The sequence below is a fragment of the Cyprinodon tularosa genome, unplaced genomic scaffold (assembly GCF_016077235.1).
Source record: "Cyprinodon tularosa strain WSP-4 unplaced genomic scaffold, ASM1607723v1 ctg162, whole genome shotgun sequence".
NCBI lineage: Eukaryota > Metazoa > Chordata > Actinopteri > Cyprinodontiformes > Cyprinodontidae > Cyprinodon > Cyprinodon tularosa.
The window spans coordinates 405,086-432,781 of record NW_024038460.1 but is presented as its reverse complement, the minus strand read 5'-3'; the positions used below and the strand labels follow the sequence as shown (position 1 = coordinate 432,781).

Here is a 27,696-nt window from a genome sequence, read left to right as displayed (position 1 = left end):
AAATAAAATCAAATAAAAACTATTCACTGGACTTTGTGCCCAAGTTTGAAGACATTTCGCTTCTCATCCAGAAAGATTTTTCAATTCAAAATGTCAGAAATAGCGTTTATTTCAAGGCTTTATACAGTGGACCAAAAACAAAGCCTTGTTTTGTCTTGGAAAACATGCAAATTGAACCAGACGAACGGTTCCACGCCTTTGGAATGGAGTTCGTTTGGTCTCTTTGTTAGCCTGTAATACCCGATACCTGTCTATGTCTCTGAAAGGGGGGGTCGTTAGAGGGGATTGTTGGCCTGGCTGACAGGCGAGGTGTTCTGTTCCCCTGTAGTGGGATGGTGGTTTGGATGATAGTGGGAATCTACGGAGCCCCCTAGCGGACATGGGGAATTTTTTCTTCTTTTGCGTTACCTCACAAAACCTTTTGCGAAAGTTTTGCGTTCCCACGCAAAACCCTTTTGCGTGGGAACGCAAAACCTTACTTCGGTCAAGTTAGAATGATATTCACAAATTCGGACTTCCGGGATCAATAACTCTCGTTATTGAAACACAAATGGCGCCTCTTTCGTGTCCTCATAGCACAGACTACGTATTACAAGAATCAAAAAGCGTTAATTTCGAGAAAAACGAGCCGTTCTCCGAGCTGGATGTATTACAGTGATCTCTATGTACAGGCAGCGGCCAGGCGAGTGGTTAGGGCCCGTCTGCAAATGGTAATTTGTGCCATTTGTGTTTCAACAACGAGAGTTATTGATCCCAGAAGTCTGAATCTGTGAAATATCTTTCTAACTTGACCGAGGTAAGGTTTTGCGTTCTCACGCAAAAGGTTTTGCGAAGGAACGCAAAAGAAAAAACTTCCCTATGTCCCCTAGGGGGCTCTGTAGGAATCAACTCAATCAACTGTAGGTTTTTGAAAGTGGAAATCTGACTTCATCCCCTCTGTTTAAGCTTGTTTTTTCTTAACACAGATGGCTTCCTTCACACCCCTCTCAAACCACCTGTCCTCTTTGTCCTTTGTCCATAAGGTGTAGCTGTACCAGCTGTATCAACGGGCCATGCGTCTGTGGAGGTGTTTGGTTTCTCCCCACTTTATATCTCTGATCTTTATATCTGAGAAATCAAACAACCTCTACCGTTGCTGTTGAACCTTCGAGGATCTAGAACTTACCATGTTGGGAATAACTTTTCACAGCTTATGTCATCAGCGCTTATTCCCAAAGGTAAAAATATGATCATGTTTCAACAAAAGATATTTGAAAAAGATGTCACAAAAAAGAAAAACCCACTAGAGGAAAATTGCATTTTGGTCAGATTTTTATTTTAGTGATGTGTTATGGAGTGAAAAAGCAGTTGATGAAATGTAATCTAATAAAAAATGCAAGATATCCTATGTATGATATCTGACTTTAAAAAGGAAGTTGGAGCCGGAAGGATTTCCTTCTGGGTCATTGCTGCCAGTCAGTGATGCAGCTGAGTGTCTGTGGACAGACTTGATGATTGCAGATGTTCAATCTAACTGAGCTGGAGATGTTTTATAAAGGAGGACATTAAAAAATGTCACTATGTCTGCAGGCTTGTCTCTCTCAGCTTTGGACATCTTCAGAGTGCGACTGGAACTGAACAAAAAGATGAGGATTTTATTTAGGAACCGTTTTTGAGTTCTTACCCCGACTTCCAGGGTGAACATGTTGTTAAGAGGAGATCCTAGAGGAAGTTCTTATTAAATCTATATCTGCTGAGACGTCTGAACATTTCCCAAATTCCCTCAGAAACCTGGAATCAGGATCCGAAATCTCTTCCAACTAGTTTCACTTTGAATAAGAAGCTTAGTTCTTCTCAGTTTTGTCGTCTGAGATCTGACTGAGGTTCCTAAATTTAATCAAACCATAAAAGTCATCTTTAGTTTCACTGGATGTCAAACCGAGGATCCAGATTCAGACCAATAAGCACAGAACCCTTAAAAAAATGTTTTTATAAATCCAAAACGATGATCAACCCTCCAAAATACAGACAACTGACCCGCTCCAGCTCAGTGGTGAAGTTCTGACCCCAGGCCTCCTTTCCCTGCGGCCTCCAGTGAGTCCGACCCACGATCCGGTTGTCCACCTTCAGCACGGCGCTGACCTCAGCTGAAACACAGCAAATATGAGGGAGAAGGTGAGAACTGATCCGGATTTCATTCCTCAACATTTAAACATCTAAACTTTTCTTTTACATTGGAACAAAAACCAGAACCAGGAGGGAAAGACGTGAGCTGCAGGGTCTGCAGGGAGTTTTGATCAGACTAAAAGTAAAGCAATAAAAACAAGTTTTCCAAATTTGGAACAAACAAAATCCTGATTTTTTTTTTACCAACTGACACTAAAGGAGATGCTGCTTGATTATTGTTTTTATTTTGGAAACATTAAACAAAGAAAATGTAAAAAATCTGATTTGCTGGTTGGATCAGGGAAACTTGGTGGAAGGAAAACCTCTTTAGTGAAACAGCATTCATCCAGAATATTTTCCAACAGAAGTTTTTATTATAAAAAAACTTCCTCTCTATCATTTCTGTTTCGTACAATGGAAAGGAAAAAAAAAAAAATCTAAACATCATCACCACCATTAACATTACTGAACCATCATCCATAAACCTCCAGAGCAAACATCTCAGAAACTGCAGGATTCCCTTACAGGAAAGTTCATCCGACTTCCCCGTCTTCCCGTTGGCACTCCGTCCCGAACCCTTCACCTTCACGGACCTCCCATCCGCTAAGTGCCGGGAGAAAGGGGAGGCGCTGCGACCCGGAACGGACTCCAGCAGGTCCTGACACCCCATCAGACAAACCTCCAAGCGACCTGAAGGAAAACATCAGTTAGAGACTCGAACATCACAGCAACATCTAGTTTGGTGGAGATGATAAATCTATGTGATCCGAGCATCATCTGGGCGGCACCACAAAAAAACAGAACATTCAGGATTAAAACCTTTAGACTCTGGGTTCCTTCATGCCTCCAACATTCTTCTAGAACTCAATTATCAACTAAAGCTTATATCTAAAGAAGACTGGAAGGTTCTGGATGTTTCTGTCGATCGTTTATCATCCTTCACTCACAATGAAGCTAAAATATATCATGATTTCTTATCTCCGTTTCATTTAGTGATAATAATGGATCCGGGTCCAGGTTTTCCTGACGTTCCCGACCCGATTCCACCTCTGAGCGTTCTGGGCTCAGAAGGAACGGAGCAATGATGAGTTTTAGGTGTTATTTCATCCAATTCTTCATGCAAACATCTTTAGGGGTCCAACTGAACCGATTTTTTAACACATGTTGGGTTTTTTAACTCCCCAGGATTCAGCCATGTCATGTCTAGGGAAGGAAACCTTCCAATGTCCAGCACCATCCTCAGATATTGTCCTGCTCTCTCTACACTGGAAAAATGTAAAAATAAGTCATAACAAAACCGGTTAGTAAGTAAAATTTCCAATGAAATGAGAGGATTTAAGTTTACGATGAGAAAAATCCACTTAATTATCTTCTTGGAAGTGCATAATCTAATTTTTCTTATTCTATTGTCAAAATACTATAAATCATTGTATTTACTTGCTCAAATTAAAAGAAAATAATTTATTTTAAGAATTTTTTGTTGAACTTTAGATCAGTTTTTGCAGTTTTAAAACATCTGCACTCATGATTACGTAAATTGGAAGTTAGCAGAAATAGGGAGGCAAAGCTTTGTGCAACAATATTATTGAACTGTCCTGAAACCTGGACTCCCCTGATCTGCTGTCTGCATCACAGGTAAGTCTGAGGTTAAAGGTCAGAGCAGCACACTATCCGAGTGTGAAAATAAGAAATTTTACTCATAAATAGAAGCCGCATCTCTTCCTTGAACTCTTACCGGACAGAGTTAGAGATTCCTGTCAGGAAGAAAATCAGTAAGTAGGTAGAAAACTGGAGAGATGCAGGATTTAGCATTATGTCTTTAAATTGAAAATAACATTTTGAATGGAACAACTTCCATAGAAGGAGAATAACTCCCCAACAACGGTTTGAGGACTTAAATCTGGATGCTTCATTTCCTCTTTCGTCAAATTTCCTACAAACAGGTGGAACACTGATCCGTCTGAGAGGAACCGGCGCTCCTATCCTATCATGGTCCATCCCAGAGAAGCAAACTCCTCCTCTGAGGTTATTAGCAGGATTCATTTCTACTCATTTCAGTCTAACTGGAGCTCTGGATTGGGAACAAAGGTTCTCCAGAAGTTCTACTAGCTGATGGCATAACCCTAAGACCAAAACAGGTCACACTGCAAAACGAGTAAACATTTCTTAAAATAAGTGTTTTTACACTTAATTTGAGTAGGTAAAATTGATGATTGAGTGTTTCACCCTCAAAGGAAAAGTCCGGTCATATTCAGAATTCAAACTTCTGAAAGTTCTTCAAATATGAAATTATACTGTTTAATAAATGATTAGTGTTTTTAAATAAGAGTAATTTTCATTTACATGTTCTTTACTTGAGGCATCCATGTTTGTCAAAGAACTCTACTGCCACCTACTGGTTTGTGACGTCATGGTGCGGTATCGGCTGTTGATCAAGTCCCAGTGCTGTATCTGGTGTTTGTCACAACGCGCTATTATCCAAGTCATCTTGAAAACATTCTTCTTCCAAATGTTGGCTACATATTACTAGGGATGGAACGGTTTATGAAAACCGTCCGAACCGTTCGGTTCGACTGTCTCGGTTCGGTTCGCGTGTGTTTCGTTCGGTTCATGCGCTGCTCCTTTTTCTCATAGGCGAAGCGTTTACACTCCAGAGCAGAAGGTGGCGGTACTGCGACCAAAGCCAACCACCAGTAGTAAACAAGAAGAAGAAGAAGTGAAGCAGCGTAGCCGGGTGAAAAAAATCAGTTGTTGTGGAGAATTGTGTGGGTATGGCGAGTGGGAAAGAACAGGAGTTGGAAGACGCGCCAGCAGCACTTTATAGGTCTGCTGCATGGGACCACTTTGCATTTAGAGTGACCTACGATGACGGCGGAAAGAAAGTTGTGGATAAAAGTGCAACAGTGTGCAAGCATTGTGCAACATGATTTGTTTATGCTAACAGCAACACCACCAACATGTCACGCTAACCCCGAAATCCCACATACTCCATCATCGCTCCGCCCCGCTGCGCTCCAGACCGACTGCACAAAGCAAAGCCTACAGCCTCCACTGAGGCTCCCGTCTGCTCCGAGTTCCTTGGAGATCGTAGAGGGCATGCGCCAGATGATTAAATTCAAAGCAGCAAAACATGCGGAAATGATCCAGGGTTTCCACGGATCATTAAAAATAATTACAATTCATTAATTTTTTGGATTTTTTCATTAATTTCATTCATTTTTATGGGATTTCGGTGTAACAATCAACATATACCGAACCAAACCGAAAACTGTGACCATGAAACCGTGAACCGAACCGAACCGTTCTACACCTACATATTACGTGTTTTTTCTTACAAGTTCAATGGCAAATCCTCCCTCTTCAAGTTGGCAATCCAACGACAAACTCGTCCTTGGAGGATCAGGAATTGGAAAGGTGAAATAACAAATCTTTTTTTTTTTTTTTTCACTTTTTCCCAATGTATTCCAGCATCCAGCTGCCATGCACGTGGGCATTGTCAGTTTCACTATAGCTGTGGTGAATTTCAATGGTGAAGTCCTCTGGAAATCTTCAATAATTGTTGTTGATTGCAGATGTGTCTAGTAGTTCCCATTGATTTTGCTTGTAAAGCAGGGAGAATGGCGGTAGGCTTACCGCACCATGACGTCACTGCTGGAAGATGGCAGGAGGGAGGGGTTACTATATTTGTACAAAAATGGCCGCTCCCAGACTCTGTGATCATGATTAAAATTATTGTTTTGTTTTTTTACTGATTAACCCTAAATTCAATGAATCACCACGAACGTATTAGTTTTAGGTATAAATAATGATCTAACGATAATTCCTTGCTGACTGGACTTGTCCTTAAATATAAGATAATTAGATATAATTCACTCCAAATAAGAGGCTGAAAGTTTTTTCTTCTTATTTTAACTGTAAAATTAAACAGGACTGTTACGCTAATGGACCTGTTAGACTAGCCGGTCTGAAGAAGGACGAAGAGGAGGATGAGGAAGATGACAGAGAGTGCGCCTGCTTCTTCGGCGTTCCGTAAGACGGCGGGATCCCAGAAAGCAGAGTCTCTTTGATTGCGGCGCATGAGGGATGATCCTGAGGAAGCTCATTCAGACGTTTCTGCAGGGAGAGACGCAGGAGGTCCACCTTCTGTGACGACTCCTCCACCCGGGCCTGGGCCTGAGGGGACAGATCACAACCCTTAGGAGAGCAGATCGGGTCAGGGGATCCTGGATAATGCCATGGAAGCATGGGTGGTTCTAGACAGGGGCCAAAAGGGGCCAGAGCCCCTGTGGAACTGTTCCTGGCCCATGTACTGGAAGTATAATAAATCAGTTTCTTTTACTGGGATACATGATAGGGGATGAAGTTTTAGCTTGTGTCGTACTTTACAGTACATCAATAACAATGTAATAACATGGTACCAACATAGCAAGTTACACTATATTTATAGGTAACAAGAAAAACTTTATGAAGAATTTTGGTAATTGTTGTGCTTCAAATTTTAGGCAGACAAGGTAAAGTCAGAATTCTTAGATTTCTAACCGTTATTACCAGGTAACTCATTAATTTCGCAGACAGACATAAATTAATGAGTTATTATCTGGTAAAATGCAGTTTATTACTTGGTATATAACAAAAAAACAATTGTCTTAACTCTTATTTATATGTAACTCGAGTTCAGTTTTATAATGCTTTATTTACCTGATCAAAAGTTCCAATTTAATTTGTAAGCCATTAGTTGCCAATAATGGAAACTATTACGCGGTGACCTAATGGTAATTATCCACCAAATTCTCCATTGTTACATAGTCGCATACAATTGTAATAATTGCATGCAGGTTATTATGTTGAAATTATATAATGGAAGAAAAACAGTCTCATTGGAATCTGCTTTTTTTTTTAACACCGAATTTTAAACACTGAATTTTTTTAGACATTGAATTCCTTACACTCAATTTTCATCTGGTAAAAATTCCCCAGAAAAAAAATTCACCTACAAAAATTCAGACGCAAAAGTGTTGACCTTTTGGTGAACTCAAGCCAAAGCTATCTACACTCGATAGAGTCGAGCAGCTTCTAGCCAATGAAATTAGCTCATTTGTTCGCGTGACACAACATCTGGGCTCAGCGCTGTTCCCGGCTGAATGAGGATTTTTTTTTTGTTAAACAGATAGAATTACAAAACTTCAGTTAGCTACTAATAGACACCTATTAGAGCAGGGGTCACCAACGCGGTGCCCGCGGGCACCAAGGGGCCCTCAAGGACCGCATGGGGGGCCCTCTTCGTCTTCTGAAAACAGAACAACTCACTCAGTGGGTTAAGTTGAAATGTTTTTTTTATTCTGTTACTCTTCTTTTTAATCATTTATGTATTATTTCATCATATTTACGTGGTTTCAAAATGACAATATCAAAATGAAAATAAGAAATGAATAAAAGAATAAAATAAGAATAAAAATGACCTTTTATGCATAAGATTTACTGTAGGTGAACACTGATCCTTCCAGTTCATAGGTCAGTATTGGTAGCCCTTCCTATGACTCGGTAGCCATGAAGTAGCCCTCAGCCTTAAAAAGGTTGGTGACCCCTGTATTAGAGTTTTTCCTCTTATCAGACTGGGTGAAAAAACTGAGCCGATCACAGCTAGTACGGCACCCCTGTCTGTTTGCTGCCGCTATGTTGCCTCTGGCTGAAATGAAGAAGAAAAAAAGTTTGCCGCCGGCCGCTTCTTCCGGATCAAACCAAGAGCCTTTTACAGACAGGGGTGCCGTACTAGCTGTGATAATAGCTGTATATACCCTAATCCTGGGGTAATTAACCAAAAAAAACAGTTCTCGTTACCAAGGACTATAGAGTACTTGCTATGTTATTACTTGGTTTTTGATGTGCTGTAAAGGAAAGCGTTACCTTTCCACCTGTTAGATCAGGAGTCTGAAACCTGCAGCTCCAAAGCTAAAGAAGCTACTTGGCTCATTCCTCAAACCAATGGATCCATAACATTTTCTTGGTCAGCCCCTCTTTGTTTCCATATCCCTCCCCGACCTCGGCAAACTCCAACCAGCTGGGGGTTATTTTAAGTAACTGCTGAAGATTAAAATTAGAACAAGAAAAAAAAACAACGCAGCGTGCCGACACCAACCTCAGTCAGTACTCTACGCTCCTGGATCTTCCGCTCGCTCAGCTGCCTCACCACGTTCTTCGCTCCTTCAGCCACGGCAGATTCGATACCCATGCGGTGCATGAGCTCAGTAACTCGCAGCTCCAGGGGACTGATGACCTCCTCGTTGGGACCTGAGGACAGGCAGTTTAGAACACTGACCTGCAACAGTTTGCTAGACGCTTTGAGAGATTTATGGTTTAACTAAACATCGGGGAAGATTTTCACTGGTCATAATGTTCTGGCTGATTCCGGCTTATCGAGGAATTTAGACAATGTGATGGTAGGAAACATATTTAGGTCTTTAAATTAATCCAGAAAGCAGGACTGGATAAACTGTTAAGAGGGAGTTTTTCCTCTCCACTGTCGCTAGAAGCATGCTTCATTTGAGTCAATGAGTCGATGCAATCAACTGGTTTTCCTTAGATAGAAAACTTTAAATCAATCTGACTGGATGATCTGGTGAACTGGAAAGTGCCTTAAGATGACATGTGTTGTGAATTGGCGCTATAAAAATAAACTGAATTGAATCCAGAACAGAATATAGCTTCAGTTTGGACCCGTCGGCTGCTGGATTTACCAATCGACCCGCCTCCTTCTCGGGCCTGGCTGACTTTAATGATCTGCATCCTCAGCAGCTCGATTTTGGTCCGGCTGTCCTGTAACATCTGCTGGGCCGTGGCGAGCATCTTCCGGTCCTGAAACAAAAAAAACGGATCAAGTCAAGGTTCTGATCCACTCAGAGAGAAGCAACAAGAAACCAAACTAGCTGCGGCCAGAGTCCTACTGTAAGACCTCCAGAGTTTTCTCTGACTCTATGAAGCTGAGAGCAATGCTGGGCTGCCCCTCCCACACCCATTGCTGTGCACTGATGGTCAGCTGGTTGAAAAAAAAGGCTGCTAACCTTCCATAAACTGCACAAAGATAAATTCAGCTCATTGGAAAAATATAGCAATAAAAAAAAATGTTGAGGAAACTAAAACAGCGCAACTTATCGATTGTTGAGAGCAATGCAGCTTTAAAATATTTTTTATAATTTATTTCTGTTTTAAAAGGGGATTAACAAATTTTCCGGATTATAGTGGAAAACTTAACTGAAAGCACAGGTTTATATAAAAGGTATACACAGACTAGAAATGAGATTAAACATGTGGAATAAGACAAAATTAGGAAAGAGTTCAAGGATATATTTTTTGAGATGCATGAAGAGTAGACACAGATGGAAAAATAATGTCTGTACTGTAGGGAAACTTATTGATGCATTCATTAGACAAAACATTACACATGAAAACCAGAGGGAACTGGGAGTGAACAAAACAATAATGGATGATTTAGGGCAGGTGTGGGCAACCTGCAGCTCCCTGGAGCTTTTTAAAAAATGTATTAAAATGCAAAAAGATGGATTGTTTTGTTTGTTTATTTTAATGTGGTGTGCAGGAGGTAAAAAAAAACATTAATGTTTTCATATACTGTAAGAATTTGTATAATAAATAAATTTAAACAATAAATCTTAACATTCGTGTCAACAAAGATTTGCATGATAGCCTGTGACACGTTTCGCGGTGCCAGGTTGTAGACAAAGCGGCGGGTGTGTCTTGGGCCATGAATCCAAAAGACATAAGTGAAGTTGGCCCCCCCCACCTTCTGCAAATCAGACAAAATTAGTGTCAAACGTTTGTGCTACGTTTGTGCTGGTTTGGATTTGAAGATATTAATGAATATGTAAAGGTCAAAAGGTCAACCAGCCCCCCCACCTTCTTCAAATTAGACAAAATTGGTGTCAAACGTTTGTGCAGCAAAAATTTTCCTTTGTGCCGCTATCGTTTTAAAGATATAAAGAAATATTTCTAGAGGTCATCAAAGGTCAACCAGCCCCCCCCACCTTATTCAAATCAGACGAAATACGTGTCAATTAACTCAGCTCCATTTGTGCTGGTTTGTGCAGCAAAAATTTTCGTTTGTGCTGCTTTGGATTTGAAGATTTGGAGAAAGTGGGGGGGCTGGTTGACCTTTTGACCTTTACATTTTCATTAATATCTTCAAAGCCACAGCTGCACAAATGAAAATTTTTGCTGCACAAACGTTTGACACTAATTTTGTCTGATTTGAAGAAGGTGGGGGGGCCAACTTCACTCAGGTATCCAACAGAGGAAGAAAAAGGAAGATACCTGATGAAAATAGAGGATTTAAAGAATGGAGCGAAACATCTGCTTTCATCATCAGTCAGGAGGGATTGCCTGCATTTTTGCTTTGAAAGAGAAGTTGTCAAAAAATAAAAAGAGTAATTTGGAAAAGCGTTTCCAGGAAAGGCTAAACATGCAGCTGACCACAAAGTTGGGAATGAGAAAAAAAGTGTGATTGCAGAACTTCCAGATAAATTAGAAGAGAGCAAAGATAGTTTTAATAAGTGGATTGCATCTCCTAACTCCACTACTGCTGTTAGTTTTGTTGAAAGTATGAAAAACCGTTCAGAGATCCAACAGGGAGCGCTCTGATGCAGCGATGGGAACTTTCTTCTATTTTTTACCCAAAATCCTCAAGATAAATATAACAATAAAAACATTTATTTCTTTATAATGTTTCTATAATTTCATCAATGCAACAAAACCTAATAAATTAATATTGTAATGGAATTTAGACTAAAAGCACCGAATATCGTACAGCAGAGTAGTCACATGATGTGAGATTTGCTCCAGGATTACTCTGCACCACGTTTTATTATAATGGGCTAACACACTTGGAGCCCGTGATGCAATTTGATGCTTATTTAAGACTTTTACATTTTTGTGACTCCAGACAGATTTGGATTTTTATTTTCATTTTGGGTGAACGTGGTTCTCTGAACAGTTTCAGTTGCCAACCTCTCATTTATGAGGATATGAGCTCATAAAGCCATAAAGATTGGGAGACAGATCTGGAATGATTATTAAAAGAGAAAGCAAGAGGAATTTTTTTATTTTATTTTTTTTAAGAAATCCATTAAAAATCTTCCTTTCTAAGAGTACAATTACAGATAGAAGTTGGAGTAACTGTGGCATAATTGGTGGCTGCTAGTTTTCCCAGGTTCAAAACATCCGAATCAGATGATTGCAGTTCAGCACAGCCTGATAATACACTATCGATTGATATCAGGTGTGTGGCAGCTGAAAACATGCAGGGCAGTGTAACATGATGACCAGGAAAACACTGCCTTAGAGGCTCCGGTCCATCTTGGCTTGAAACCATCAGTGTGCTTTAATTTTGAAAGGAAACAGGAAGTTTCCTCCTTTCTGGGTTCAGTCTTTTCTAAACCATAATGTTTCCATGTCTCACCTTGAAGGAGCTGTTGGTGTAGGTCAGAATCATGTTCTCAGCGCCCTGTTTGACTTTGGTCTCCATCGTCAGCTGTTTCTTCAAAGTTCTGACCCGACTGGCCAGCGGTGATGTCACTTCCTCCCACTGACACGACTCTAACGACTGTTTCTCCTCCTTCTCTGGAGTCGCAGCTTTAAAACAGACAAAAAAATCATTAATAAACAAGGTTTTCCCTTAAGGAAGCTCCTAGTAATTTATGAGTGGTGCTCCCCCTATAGGATCTTTTAGAAATAGCACTCTCATTAACACCATTCAGGGGCCCCAGCTCACAGCTACAGTGCGCTGTCACTATCAAAGAAGCTGGAAGACGCCCATCAAGATGAAACTTTGGCTTATTTAAGAATTTTATTTATTATTCAGCTAATTTTGTGTTAAATTAAACTTTACTGCTAAAAGCTAGACCTTCCCAATTCACAGCGGATCACTTCCAGCCTTCACTGCCTCGTTCCCAATACCTCCAGTTGTAGCTTTTAGCTCCTGTTCTTAGCTCTATGTCTTCACCTTTCACTGGGTCAACAGTTAGATCTCTATCCAGTACCTGCATGGTTGTCCTTCTCTGTAGCCATGGACATGGCGTTGAGTTCCTGAAGCTGCCAATGCAACTCCTCCAGCTTCCGGTTGGACGCCTTCACCTCCCCCTCCACGTCGGCGGCGCCCCTCCGGCTGGTATAGGCCCGTCTCATCCTCTCGGCCGCCTCCTTGATCTTCAGCTCCAGCTGGATCTCCTGCCTGACCTGCACCCGAGCATTTTCCAGCTGCTGCTGGAATTTCGGGTCCAGGATGTCCAACTGCTGCACTTTGGAACTCTAATGGGAGAGGGGGGGACCAGGAGAATCTGTTAATAATTGAACTTTATTGATCTCACATTGGAGAAATTTACCTCTGCATTTAACCCCGCGTTTCTCAAAGTGTGTGGCGCGACCCACTGGTGGGGAATTGAGACGTGACAGGTGGGGCGCGCCAAGTTCCGGTGTGTGTGTGTGTGACTATAAATGTAGAACGTGTGAGAGCAAACTGTCCTTATAGCTGTATGTTGCCGCTTTTTAGACCAATCAAACCCACAAAGTAATCATTACTAGCCTACATGCAGTCTAATTAAAAGAACATTAGATATGAGAAAAATTTCACCTGGAACTGAAGTGCCAAAATAATGATTGACGTGACGTCGGCATATTATTTGTAACGGAATAAACTTTCGCGCCCCAGTGTTGCCAACTCAGCGACTTTGTCGCTATATTTCAGACCCCTCCAGCGACTCTTTATCAAAAAAGCGACTAGCGACAAATTAGCGACTTTTGGAGACTCTTACGTGAAAGCACGTATCGTTCCTTTTCTTGTCCTCCAGCGGCAGGTGCTGCCGTGGGGCGCCTCCTCCATCCCAACCCTGTTCTCCCTCTCAGCGCTGCAGTCAGAGACACAGCATGTTTACCCTCAGCGTCCAGACTGCAAATAAAGCGCACATGCGCCGGAATTGGCGGCGCAGGTTGATCATAATTAACTGAATTTGAAATATTTTATCTTAAATAAATAGGACCAGTTTATTGAAATGACGTCTGACTCCACCCTGAGGCTCAGGTTTAATGCTCAGACTCATAGTGAATTCTGGTTTGGAGTGGAGAGGGAGTTTCCACTCATCGGGCAGAGAGCTGTGTGCATTCTTCTTCCCTTTGCCACATCATATCTCTGTGAGATGGGCTTTTCAACTGTTGCTTCACTGAAAACAAAATACAGATCTCAGCTGAACATTGAGCATGACTTGAGAGTGGCAGTATCAAGCCTGCAACCCCGTTTTGAGAAACTGTGCAATGCAAAACAGGCTCATTGCAGCCACTAATGCAGGGATAAATAGACCTGTATTGCCAGATGGATTTCACTTCTTTTCTTTTATTAACAGATTGCAGAGTGGCACTTTAATTTTTTCTATCTTTGAGCTTGATACAAATTTTGACACAGCTGCCTTTTTATTTTCTTTATTTTTGAGCTTGCTGTTATTTGATGTAGATAGTTTGTATTTAGATACTACTTGTTACTTCAATAAAATTGGAACATTTTAAGATTGTTGCATATTTCATTAGCATTGTGTTGGGGCGATGGGGACAGGCGGGGCTTGAAAATTCCCCCTTGTCCAAAGTGGGGAATGACAGAAAAAGTTTGAGAACCACTGATTTAACCCATCCCCTTGGGGAGCAGTGGACTGCCATTGTACGGCGCCTGCGGAGCAGTGTGGGGTTAAGGGTCTTAGTCAGAGAGCTAGAGTGGCAGTCTGTGTGAGTGGGGCTTGAACTCAGAACCTCAGGATTACAAGCTCTATGCCATTCCCACTCCTCCATGCCTGGTTTGAAGAACATTTATTTTTATTTAACAGAACACATCAGAAAAACAACAATAAACCAGATCATGTCCAACCCAAAAGCATTAAACTGAAACAGGATCATATACAATTTAACAGCCTCATAAAACACTAACAGAGCCAGAAGTTATTAATTGACAGGTATAACTTCTATAGTAGACTTTGACTAGGCCACAGAGGTTTTGTTTTGTCTTGTTTTTTCAGTTGGTTGGTTTAAAAACCTATGAATGGCTTTTAAGGACAATGCTGGTGAAGATTCTCAGTCATCCAGGTCAAAGTAATTCCAAAAAAGTCAACAAGAAATCATTGGACTTTGTTTTCCAGATATTTTAAATTGAAAAAGTTCCTGGATGGGAAACCAAATGTCTTCAAACTTGGAAAACAATTGCGTGTGGATTGTTTTATAACTTCTTTGGAAGGATTTTAAGGAAATTTTTACCAGATCTGTGCCTTAATGCAAAGGAACAATTCATGACATTTTGGTAATGATCCAGTTTGAGCTATAGGTGTTTTGCTGCTTGGAGGAGTTTTATGATCTCTGAGTAGTTTTCTAGTTCTTATTATTTCTGAGCCACATTGCTGCTGTGATTGGATCTATTGTTCTGCTGATGACCCGGTTTGGACCAAACTTCAGCTGTTAGATGAACCCACATTCAACAGTAGAACACCATGTTCTGCAGAGATCATGTTCTACTCAGTGACTGAAACATGTACAAGCCCAAACCATCATCCCTCCACCACCGTGCTAATCGATAATAGCACATCAACAGCACATCAACCCAGAAGTCTCGTCCTTCATCCAGAGTCCTAAGTCCTGCTGCCTTCTTGTTTTTAGAGGCTTCCTCCTTCAGAGTGTCCTACAGTCAGACTGAGTCAGTCATGACCTTCAACCTTTAGCCTACTACAGTAACTGAGGCCTGTGGAGTCTGACATGGAGCTCTTTGGTCTATGATCATTTATTCGAGCTTCCTGCTCAGACGTTTGCTTTTGTTAATGTTTGTTTCTATTCTTTAAATGAAGACCTGTGTGACATTTGTTCTGATTGTGTCATTTTTATCATGTAAATGGAAGAAAAACAATATTGCCTCTAAGAATATCAGCAGCACATAACAGGATCAGTTAGACTGATTTCAAAATAATCAATAACAGCCTTAAAACAAACCATTTCAGTTGATCTCTAGTATCAAAATCAAGTTGGACGTTTTAGTATTGTTACAACCCTACTCTGAGGTTGTTGCTTCTAAACCAGAATAATAATGGATTAAGGAAACCAAATAAGTGAGATGAAATCATGATTAATTCACCAGAACAATTTTAAAGGTAAAACAACTATAAAAACAGTATCAAACCAGACATATCCTTAAAGTTATTGAGCCATTAAGATCACAGCACAGCACCAACTGTTTACATTTACATCTGCAATAATGTACTCTAACTGTAATATGCAATTATCTTCCACTGCACTTTAATTTAGATAGCTTCTGGCCAAACTCTAATTATTTTATAGTAAAACCCATCTGTATATACACTGCAAAAAATCTGAATCTAAATAAGTAATTTTTCTTAAAATAAGTGCATTTGTTCTTGAATTGAGGAGTTAAAAGAGACATTTTGCCAATGGAACAAGACAATTTACACTTAAAATAAGAAAACACAATAGCATTGTCTTATTTCAAGTGCATTTTATCTAATTATCTTATTTTAAGAGTAAAAATACTCATTCCATTGGCAAACTATCTCATTTACCTGCTCAAATTAAGGGTGAATACACTTAATTTAAGACATTTTTACTTATTTCTAGATCGTTTTTGCAGTGTATGCTATTGTAAATAACTGTAAGAACCTTTTTTTATAGGAATATCCACCTGTATATTATATTCTGTACATATCCAGCTGTAAATTTAGTTCATAACACTAGTGATCTATATATTATATTCATTATTTATAATAGTATTCATCTCTATACTCATTCAGTAGAAATAACCCACTTCCTTCATTTATAGAACCATTATTTTTCCTGCACTTGCTGCTATTGCACATCTGATTAGACCTAAACTGCATTTTGTTGCCTTGTACCTGTACATGTGTAATGACAATAAAGTTGAATCTAATCTAATCTAAAAAGATGCAGAGCAGCAAACTGACATTTCTTATTGTTTTATAGAGAAACCCAAACTCTGCTCCCTGTTAAACCCAAAAAAGTCCAGAATAAACAAAACATCTTTCCTAAAAGGTTGCATCAGAAGCTTGGAGTAATGCATTTCAACCGTTGGAGTTATGAAAGCAGAGAAAAGATCTGCTCAGCCGACCGGGGTTACATTAACTCATAAAGGTTCTTCTGATTAGGAGAAATCTTTTGTAGATTTTTGACTTTTTTTGGTTTAAAATGCAGCAAAGAGTTGCTAATTTTTTCACTTCAGCTTCTCCAGGTTTAGTAAATAATGACACTGTGGAATCTTTTGATTCTGCAAAAAACGACTTGAGACAAACAAGCAATATGAATTATAATAATGATTGAACTTTATTGATCTCACATTGGAGAAATTTACCTCTGCATTTAATCTATTAACCTGACTCCGCCAGATGGATTTGCTGGATTTGCTCCGCATATCCATCTGGAAACCTTCGGTTGAAGTAATTTTGGGAAGGGGCAAAAATACTGGTTAGCTGATTGGCCTATGTTGGTGATAGACGGGCCAAATAAACCAATCAGATCAACGAAGCATATGACGTACTAACAGAGCGACGACGAAAACACAACCACAAGCCAGGCTACTGTTGCCAAAACCAATCAGGAGAAGAGCAAAAACATCTTTTCCTCTGAGAAAAGCCTCCAGAGCAGTGTTTTGCTCTTCTTTCAGTGAAGAAATACTCTGTAATTCCGATAAAACTTGCTCGATAGCCACGCTAACGCTAGTTTCATCAGCTGAAGCCGCCATGTTCTTTAGACTGAACTGTCGCGCTTCTCGTTGCGTCAAACCTCAACCCGCCTCAAAGCCAACGCTGATTGGACGTTCGTTTGGTGAACGGCTCCAAATTTTCTTTAACGGAGAGTCTCCAGACTGATCTGCGAGTGAAACCTTGAATGCTCGCGAGATCAGGATGGTCTCACGAGGCTATTATTCTATCCCCTTGGGGAGCAAAGGGCTGCCATTGTGCGGCGCCCACGGAGCAATCGGGGGATAAGGGTCTTACTCAGGGACAGTCTGTGGGAGTGGGGCTCGAACTCAAAACCTCAGGATTTCAAACTCTATGCCCCAACCACAAGGCCACCACTCCCCACTGGCCACACCGAATGAGTAACACTTCCGTTTATCTCCAAACCAAGATGGAACTAAGGAATGCATAAGTGCTACATTTAAATATTCAAATAGATGCAAACAGGGCGTTTACAGGATTCCACTCTCTGCACTGAGGAAGTTCAGAACATGAGCTGAAATAAAATCTCCAAAATAACAAAAAACTGACTTAAAATCAGTTGTCCGTCTTCTATAGATTTCTGTATCATGAATCACAGACAGGAAAAGTGGGCAGAACCTGATCTCCTCCATGCAGCATAGCACAGAGGAGAATAAAAGCTAAAGGAGCCCCAACCAAACACTGAACTCTGATACCATACAGAACATGTTTGGTAGGCCCATCTTTATGGAATCATTTTTTTTTTATCATGTATTTTATCACATATGGACTTATTATATCACAGGTTTTTTTTGGCACCACTTTATAACGATAAAAGTGATGATAAACTAAACTATAACGTCTTTCTGAGCTAAACATTGAATGCAGCCCACAGCAGAAACAGTCCCTCAGACACAAATACTGCCCATAAAAGAAAAACCCATTCAAAAACAGTATTCTTAAGGACACTTATTACATGACGGGGTTCTTTATTTGATTACTATATGACACATAGTAACATTATTTAATTCAATTCTTCTAATTCGCCACTGTTGGTAATAAACTAATTTTTTATATGGGGGCCACTTTGCATCATCAAGTCCTTGAAAAGGCCGATCACAGCTCTAAAAATGAAACTTTTGTTCTCATCATTTCATTAACAAGAGCAAAATACTCTGATATTATCGATATATTTCAATTTATTTTGCAGCTTTAAATTTGTTGGGTACTTTAAAACAACACAGGTGTCTACTTCATGACATTATGTCTTTTTTTGGCTCCTCAGGGCCAGATAAGTTGCTTTGACGGTACGGATTTGGCCCTCAAGCCTTGACTTTTATGCTTTTTTTCTCTATAAATAAATAAACTGAAAAATAAAGGGAAAATAAAACTGATGATTCAGCTATCTTTGAAGCTTTTAAACATTATTGATATCATATTCATCATAGAAATCAGGTTGATTCAATTATTATGGTAAATATATTTTTTAAATGATGAAAGTCACAATGAAATAATTAAGATTACCATTGAAATGTTTAAAATAAAATTTAAATGATAATATAAATGCCATTGTGAAAATTTATGTATTTGAAAATTAATAAATATAGAAAAAAATATATATATTTTTTTATGGGGTTGCCAATTTGCAGCAATTATTGTTGGGATTCCAGGCTAAAATAAATTGGGAACCCAGAGTTTAGACGAATCAAAACAAAAACTCAATAACCAATATCCCCCTACATCTAATATTACTTTCATGTTAATAAATGAAATATTGCAAACATAAAGCACTGCTTGGATGCTATATTTGACTGGTTGAAATATTACAGGCACTGCGCAGTCAACTGCTGATAGGCCTTCATCATCATTTCTGCTCCAAATTGATTTAGATCTAATCGGAAACATTATAAAATCCAGATGGAAAACTGGCGACATTGTAAAGGTAAGAAATAGAGCAGCCAGGAAATCTGGGCTTACATTACACATCCGCCTATTGGGTTTTCCAAGCTGTAGTCCTTAAAATATTTTCCCTGGGAACCGTTTTCCCCAAACATGTTTTCCTTCCACTAAACTTTCAATTGATATTCTTGAATACAGCTCTGGTTGAACAGCCAGCTACTTCACCTCTGACCTTTTGTGACCTCCTCCACAAAAATATTTCACTGATCTTTATGAGGAGGATGCAGACCATGGATGGATCATCTGATTTTAATGAGATTATTTTTTTCACCAATTGTTTAGATCTGCTGTAGCTAGCTGTGGACCTACTTTAGCCCTGGCTTTAGTCCTGTTTATATCGACTGGAGTCTGGTTCTACTCCTGGTTTAGTCCTACTTTAGCCCTGGCTTTAGTCCTGGCTTTAGTCCTGGCTTTAGTCCTGTTTACATCGACTGAAGTCTGGTTCTACTCCTGGTTTAGTCCTACTTTAGCCCTGGCTTTAGTCCCGTTTACATCAACTGAAGTCTGGTTCTACGCCTGGTTTAGTCCTACTTTAGCCCTGGCTTTAGTCCCGTTTATATCGACTGAAGTCTGGTTCTACTCCTGGTTTAGTCCTACTTTAGCCCTGGCTTTAGTCCCGTTTATATCGACTGAAGTCTGGTTCTACTCCTGGTTTAGTCCTACTTTAGCCCTGGCTTTAGTCCCGTTTATATCGACTGAAGTCTGGTTCTACTCCTGGTTTAGTCCTACTTTAGCCCTGGCTTTAGTCCCGTTTATATCGACTGAAGTCTGGTTCTACTCCTGGTTTAGTCCTACTTTAGCCCTGGCTTTAGTCCCGTTTATATCGACTGAAGTCTGGTTCTACTCCTGGTTTAGTCCTACTTTAGCCCTAGTTTAGTCCTACATTAGCCCTTGTTTTTTGCGCTATAAATAAATGTAAAAATAAAGGTAAAATAAGAACTCTGACGATTCAGGAATTTTGGAAGCTTTTCAACATTATTGATTCATTTTTCATCGTTTAAGTCAGGGGTTCCCAAAGTGGAGGTCAGGACCCCTGAGGTATAAGGAGGGCCAAAATCCATCATGAAACACAGATTATGTGAACACATTACATTTTAAATGGTACAATTTATTTAAATCTATTCAAACATTACACTAAATATGAAAGTCACAATGAAATAATTGAGATCCTCCTTGAAATGTTTAAAATAAAATTAAAATTATGACATCCAGGCTGAAACCCCCATGGATGGATCATTTGATTTAATGAGAAGCTTTAGACCAGAATAACTTATTTTTTTCCCAATTGTTTATATAAATATACTTTGATTATGTTTTGAATTATTACAAATGTTTACTGAGCTGTACTAAGAGAATGCTGATGATTTTTTATGGCAGATAAACAACTAAATAACTATTCTAATAACTAATTTATCTTTGTTTTGTAATTATTGAACCTCAGAGGTCCATATGAGCCTCAGCTGCTTCTCTAAATCACTCCATGTTTAGAAATAAAGCAAACTAACGCTTAAAGCCTCAAATGTTCCTGCTGAAAACCGAGCTGCACAAAGTTTGGTCCTTCCTTCAGAGGTTATTGTAGAAGTTTCTGTCAGGACACAAAGCCAGATGTGAGGAGGAGAAAAACTGGACAAACAGGAAAGTCCACAGCAGCTATCTGATTCCACCTGGAACTTTAAAGATCCAAACCGGTTCTGATGGGTTCATCCCGCACAGCTGTGAGGGAGGAATGGCGGCGGACTCACCTGAGGAGCTGGGGCTGACATGGCGGTCAGGTGCGCTGAAAACAACCTCGGACAAATCTACCTGCTCAGGTGAGCTGGCCGCCGCTGCTTCTTCCTGAACCACCGATGGAAACAAATCTGGTCAAACCTTTGAATCCGCCCTGACGTCACGGCCCGCTGATTGGCTGAGCGCGAGGACAAGGATGCACCTGCAGCCAATCAGGCGGCAGCGAGGATTGCACCTGCAGAGGGTGAGCAGCGATGCATTCCAGCAGTCTCCTCCCTGCGTGGAAATCAGGGTTTTACCGCATGTCACGGTGTATGTTATACGGCAAGCCGTTTTAATATTAATTCGGTTTCGTCTGACCATCCATAATTACGTTCCAGATGTCATAAAATACATTTTGATTAGACAAAACCACATTTTGACTATCCGGAATGGTAATTTAAGATATCTGTATTTACATTCTGATAAGGAAGAATAATAATTCAAGATATCTTAAATTACATTTTGAATTCCTTTCAAGATATCTCAAATTACGACACCGGATTTGTCATTTAAAGCGTCACACGCTGATTTAACTTTTCCTCCTTTGGATTAAACTGACAGTAAGGAATTTTTTAGGAATGATCCTCCTGGAAGGCCATTAAAAATATCATGACACATTTTGCCTAGTCAGAATGTCAATTTAAGATATTTTCATGGAAAAGCTGAATAATTCAAGATACCTTTCATTCATTTAGAGGTATCTTAAAAGGAATTTCGAATTGTCAAAATTACAATTCAAGTTATCTTTAAATTTGTTTTGTATAGTCATTATTTGCTTTTAAGATATCTATAATATAGATTTCACTAGTCAAAACTGCATATCTCCTATCCTTAAATACATTTAAGATATCATGAATTATGGTGGCATTTGAGATATCTTTAATTTGAATTATGACTAGTCAAAACTAAAATCGAGATATCTTGAATTTACTTTAGGACTAGTCCTACTGTAATTTAATTGTAGATATCTGAAATGTGTATTTCAGATAGTCAGTAATTCATTCTAGATATCTTAAATTGACGTCTTCATACAAGTTAATGGTAAATTTGACATAATTTCGACTAGTCAGAATGTAATTAAAATTGCTATAACGTCTAAGTCATAAAACAATTTGAGATATCTTGAATGTAAAGGCGGTACAACCGAATTTATGTTAACATGGCTTGCCATACTCGGTGTGAGTCACAGTGTGGATCCACCATTCAGGATCTGCAAACTAAACAGGTTGTTCCAAAACACGCAGAGTATTTTAAGAATCATTACTGCCTTGTGAAAGAACCTCACAACATGTTAGTGAAAAGAAATCCCTGGAATGTGATTATTAAAAAAGGAAAAGTTCACCTCATTGTGGTTAGATCTGTTCCTAACATGGTCAGTTTTATTTTCACCAGCTTTAGTTAACTAGAAATGTAACATAAGGGCAGAATCCTCCATATGATCCACACCTGTAACCGTCTGTGGAGCCTGGATACGCCCAGCAGGGATTATCTGACGCACAAAAACACACACAAAGAGTTTAACCTGGACAGGTTTCAAAAGGACATTAGAAACTGAGGATGAACTCATAATATGTCAGCAGACAACACAATAAATGATAATAATAATTTGCAAAAAGCCAGTTTCCACTCCGTAACTATCCTTTTAGAGGAGTGGCTGTGTTCTGTCAGATGAACATACCCGGTCAGACCAGCATACCCATAGTCAATACCCATTTATATCTTTAGTTTATCCTTTTAGTTTTGTATGAAAAATAGACTTTAAACTACTTCAACAGGTTTGTATCCTTTTAGTCGTGTACAAAAAACTATTTAATTTCTTATTTTTTGGCAAGGGCGTAGGGTTGACTCAACCTTGGTAGGGATAGTATTGGTCTGATGTCATTGGTCCTACTCATTATGCATGCTCCTATGTTTTTTATGCTTGACATGAGCATCAGGGTACATTTCGTTTAAAGAGAAAATGTTGGGATCTGGAGGTCTGTCCACTTTCTCCACCAGAGGGCGTACTAGATCTCCTGGAGCCGGAGCTGATTGCTACCACCTGTCGCTCATCTGCTCATCAGGAGATCTGTATTTAAGGAGGCAGAGGACGTCTCTCCAGTGCCAGAGTGTTTGCCAGTTACGGTTAGCAAGCCTGAGCCAACCTGCCTGTCTGAATCTCTGACTCCCTGAAAACCTGAACCTGAACCTGAACCTGAACCTGATCTGATTTCTCCTTTCTGCTTCCCAGTTTGAACCTGCCTGAAACCAGAAACCCTGACGAGTTTATCTGTTGGAAATCTGGCTGTCTGATCTCTGAAGAACCCTGGAGAATCATTCCTGTCAAAGACCTGCCTGCCCGCTCTCTGAAGAATCTAGAAGGGAAACTCAAATCGGTGATCTGCAAACACTCAAACCAAGCTCTGCCTCCGCCAAGCCCTCAGCCTGCCGACAGCCTCTGGACCCTCAAGGTTCCCCCCCTCAGCCGCTAAGCTCAAACTCCAGAACAGGTACAGTCCTGCCCACTCACATCCTGCAAATTACCTGGGCATCCACTAACTCCTCTGTCCCCCTCTGTAGTGAACCCACTCGTGACCAGTCCTGGACCTGATTAACCCCTGGATCTGTTTATTTCTTTGTACGGAGTTATTTCAATAAACCTTTGAACTTTTCTCCTGCTTCAGTGTGTTCTGCATGTGGGTTAGGAACCTTAAGCCAAACATGACAGAAAACAAAATTTTTTGCTATATTTATACAAATTTTATAAGCACTACACACACAAGATGATGTTTATCAATGTTAGGTTCAGAAAATGTAGGTTTGTAAAAGAGAAACTGAGTCTACACAGGAAAGAGATTCAAGCAACTTCTGCAGGAGCGGAAAGAAAAAGCCCAACCCAACTTCAAGCTTTCTTTCTCCGAATCCTCTCCTGCAGCCGTCTTTTATTAACAGAACATAACACATGGTTACAAAACAGTATTTTTTCTGACAGAACAAATTGATCAGTTCATAAAGACAAGATGCTCCACCAGAATGACAAGGCAGGATGGTCTCCTGACTGAATCACAAGACACAGTGGAGCATCCCCTTGCACAAATGTTTCATAAGCATACATTAATGTTATAATCATCATTGAATAAACCTAACAATCAATGTTTGAAGCATCAGTGGCCCAGAATAATGTAAAATTGGGACAACTTAACACTTTGAAAAGGGTAACATTTGAACTTACTAGTGACTAAGACAGAAGGTAAATATGTGTCTTTTTAACAAAATATAGTCTAAATATGTCTGTTTGTGTATTTATCCGGTGTTTTCTTTTGAAGAATAGAATCGTGCAGAGGTAAACAGAGGGAAAACCCTTCTTATTTATTTACTTTCTGATATTCTGTTATTCTCTGTATTGTAAAACAAAGCAAAATAACACATTCAAGGGACTGCAAATAGATTTATTGTATTAACATAGGCGTGGGAACTATAAGAGGAACAGACCCTGAGCATTTAAAATATTGACTTCAATATACAATATACAAAAGAAGCGACTGCTGAAACAACACTGTATTTTAAATGATAAACATGCTGTTCACATAGAATTATTGGCAGGGACAAGTAGGTCGGGCCAGAAGTTTGGTAGGGACATGTCCCTATGGTCCCTATGCAAACCTAAGCACATGCTTTTTGGTGTTTTTTGAAGCATATGACGATCTGACCTTAAATTGTTTTTTGTTTTTCTGCACATGAATAAAGGGAAACAAGCCCGTTGAGGTAGTTTAAAGTCTATTTTTTGTACAAAACTAGAGGGATAAGTGCAAATTTGACGTTTTGCTCATGCGTATTGACTAAGGGTATGTTGGTCTGATGGGGTATGCTGCTCTAACAGAACTGTGGCCTAGTGGTTAGGGCATTGCGCTTTGAATCCTGAGGTTCTGAGTTTAAGCCCCACTCCCACAGACCTTTAACCCCACACTGCTCTCCGTGCCCCGAACAATGGCAGCCCACTGCGCCACAAAGGGATGGAATAAATGCAGAGAGTTAATTTCATTGCTCTGTACTTGTCAGGGTACACTGAAAAAAAAAACTATGCTGACTTGAATCTGATTATAAACAAAAACAAATTTGAGTGTTTGGGTCTGGTCTGTAGTAGGCAGCTTCTGATCAGTGTGCACATGGATGTAATTTTTGGGGGAAGGACAGGGCAGACATGTCCCCTGCACTTTTTCAAATGTGTGTTTTGGTTTGCACGTTTTACTGTCCAAAAAAATTTGTTACGCTACAGTACATGGACGCTTGTCGAGCACTAGGACCAAACTGAAGCCTGCTTCCCTGAGTTTAGACCGCCCACAAGCTCCCGATTTGCCCACCGTCTTTTTCTTGTGTGATTGGCTGTCACCGCTGTCACTCCTGAGAATCTCACTTTATAAACATCTGATGCGCTGTTGAATCAGGTCTTTGATTGGATAGTCAAGCACCCGTTAATTATATTGAAAAATACTTGCCTTCCCCCCACTTCTGAAATCAAAAATTTCGTCCATGGGTGTGCATATTCTGTTCGTTTAAAAAAATATTAAAGTTTAAAGAATATTTCAGTGTCAAACAAACATGCAGTTTAACACAAATGAAGATGGCTGATTGGTCCAATCACAGGCCAGTAATACACTATATCAGAACAGTGTAATTTATACTGCAAATGTAGCAAAAATACAAAAAATCAGTCAAAAGGAGACTGTAAAACAACATGATAGTTATGGCAGTCTAATGATAACAATAGCAATATCAGTTTTATTTGGACTGCATATTCATTGGTGTTGTGTCTCAGGTAATGTTTTAAACCAAAAAAAGAATGATATTTTTATTTGCACTTAAATAGTGGATTAAAAAACAAGACATTTTGCTGTAGAACTTGAGGGTCGGAGATTTTAAGTCTAAAATAAACCATCTTTGTTCTGGGCCTATGATGGTCCAACAAGTTCAACTAACAATCAGGTCTGCAGAGAGACCTGTACAAGTCCCTCCATCCAGCACTGGTACCGCTCCATGGTCAGGTAAAGAGCAGCTAACATCTCTGCAGACCCCACACCTCCTGGACATACAACATATAAAAACATCTGCGTCTGACAGTCTGTACCACAAGACTGTCTCTCTGATTAAATGAATAAACAACTTGCAACATATTTTAATACTAAGGGAGACTGGGCACAATTTCATCAGGGGATAGTTGCAACATTTTTTTTTATCCAATCAGAGACATGCTAGCTTGATAAATTGTTACAGCGCTGGCTCCGTTGGACTTTACTCCTAACCAGCAAGACTAATGACACATTCAGTGTCTTTAAATTTATAGGAAGAAGAACAACATTGATGTTTTTTTCAGGTGAAGTGGTATGTAAAAAGAAAAAAAACAATCCACTGGACTTTGTTTCTATTTTGAAGATGTTTGGCTTCCCATCCAGGAAGCTTTTTCAATTCAAAATGCTAGAAACAGCGTTGAGTTGGAGGCTTTATATAGCAGCCCAACAAAGCCTTGTTTTGTTTAGAAAACATGCAAATTGAAACGGACGAATGGTTCCACCCATTTGGAATGGGGGTCGTTTGGCTTCTTTTGTTATCCTGCAATACCCGATACTTGTATATGTCTCTGAAAAGGGGGTCGTTAGAGGGATTTGTAGGCCTGGCTGAATAGGAGGGGACTTCTGTTCCCCTGTAAAGGGGTTGGGGTTGCAATGACAGCAGGAAGGGATCAACTCAGTTGCTGCGTTGTAGGTTTTTTTTAAAAGCTGAAATCTGAGTCCATGCCCTCTGTTACTGCCTGTCTGTCCGTCCGTCCGTCCGTCCGTCCATCCATCCATGCATCCATCCATCCATCCATCCATCCATCCATCCATCCGTGTGGTCCCAGTTCTTGGAGTAATTGAGGGAAAAGAAATACAATACTGCCACCGTCCCCTGTCACTAAGTATCTTCATTCTGCCAGAAAATATTCAATGTACATGCATTGTATCCATATTTTTAATTTCCTAAATATGTTTTATATTTTAACTAAACATTTACCCATTAAAGGAATAGTACACCCAAACCATGATTAGCCTTCATTTTCTACTCACCCCCATGCTGAACAACACTCTGGAGTACTTTTTGATATCTCAAATGCATCTGGAGATCTGGGAGGCTTCTTGCTGTCTGCTGACATTCAAATAATGGAGGTCTATGGTGCCCGAGGCAGAAAGGTCCATAAAAGTCCACAAAAAACGTGTCAATATTCCTCCATACTGCTCGTCCAATGTATTCCAAGTGTCCTGAGTGGGTAGCGTCCATAATTTACTCGAAACGAAGTCATTTAGAATGTTTTTAGAGCATAAACAGTAGTGTATAGGATTTCCTAAAAGCACGTTCACGAGTCTACGGAAACTGCGGCAGACCAAACCAGATGAAAGTGCGCATTCAGCTCGGCAAAGAACTCATGCTCTTCCTTAACACTGAAGTCCTCAGACATTTTTCTTTCGTTGTTTCTTTCTTTGCACAGGTAAACAGCACGTTTCTCCTTCTACGCTTGCATTATCGGCAGAGCAGACACTGAATGCGCACTTTCATCTGGTTTGGTCTGCCGCGGTTTCCGTAGACTCGTGAACGTGCTTTTAGGAAATCCTATACACTACTGTTTATGCTCTAAAAACATTCTAAATGACTTCGTTTCGAGTAAATTATGGACGCTACCCACTCAGGACACTTGGAATACATTGGACGAGCAGTATGGAGGAATATTGACACGTTTTTTGTGGACTTTTATGGACCTTTCTGCCTCGGGGACCACAGACCTCCATTATTTGAATGTCAGCAGACAGCAAGAAGCCTCCCAGATCTCCAGATGCATTTGAGATATCAAAAAAGTACTCCAGAGTGTTGTTCAGCATGGAGGTGAGTAGAACATGAAGGCTAATCATGTTTTGGGTGTACTATTCCTTTAACTGCATGAAAAGTTTTTATTTGTGCGAACAGTAAACCTGATTTCATTTCAGATCTCAAATCTCATTTCAGGTGGTTTCCTTCGCCGCCGCTGCCCTCCGGCCCACCAGGGGCAGCAGTGAGTCAT

At 39.9% G+C, this 27,696-nt stretch overlaps 1 protein-coding gene across 1 annotated transcript in view; it reads right to left on the bottom strand.

Moving 5' to 3' along the window:
• Positions 1–20,951, bottom strand: part of pkn3 (protein kinase N3) — a 40,279-nt gene extending 19,328 nt beyond the window's left edge. The window contains 9 exon segments of the mRNA XM_038280660.1: positions 2,017–2,126; positions 2,671–2,835; positions 6,093–6,318; positions 8,282–8,433; positions 8,880–8,997; positions 11,612–11,784; positions 12,192–12,459; positions 20,603–20,641; positions 20,643–20,951. Of these exon segments, the coding sequence (XP_038136588.1) occupies positions 2,017–2,126; positions 2,671–2,835; positions 6,093–6,318; positions 8,282–8,433; positions 8,880–8,997; positions 11,612–11,784; positions 12,192–12,459; positions 20,603–20,641; positions 20,643–20,951 (1,560 nt within the window).
• Positions 20,952–27,696: the final 6,745 nt, after the last annotated feature.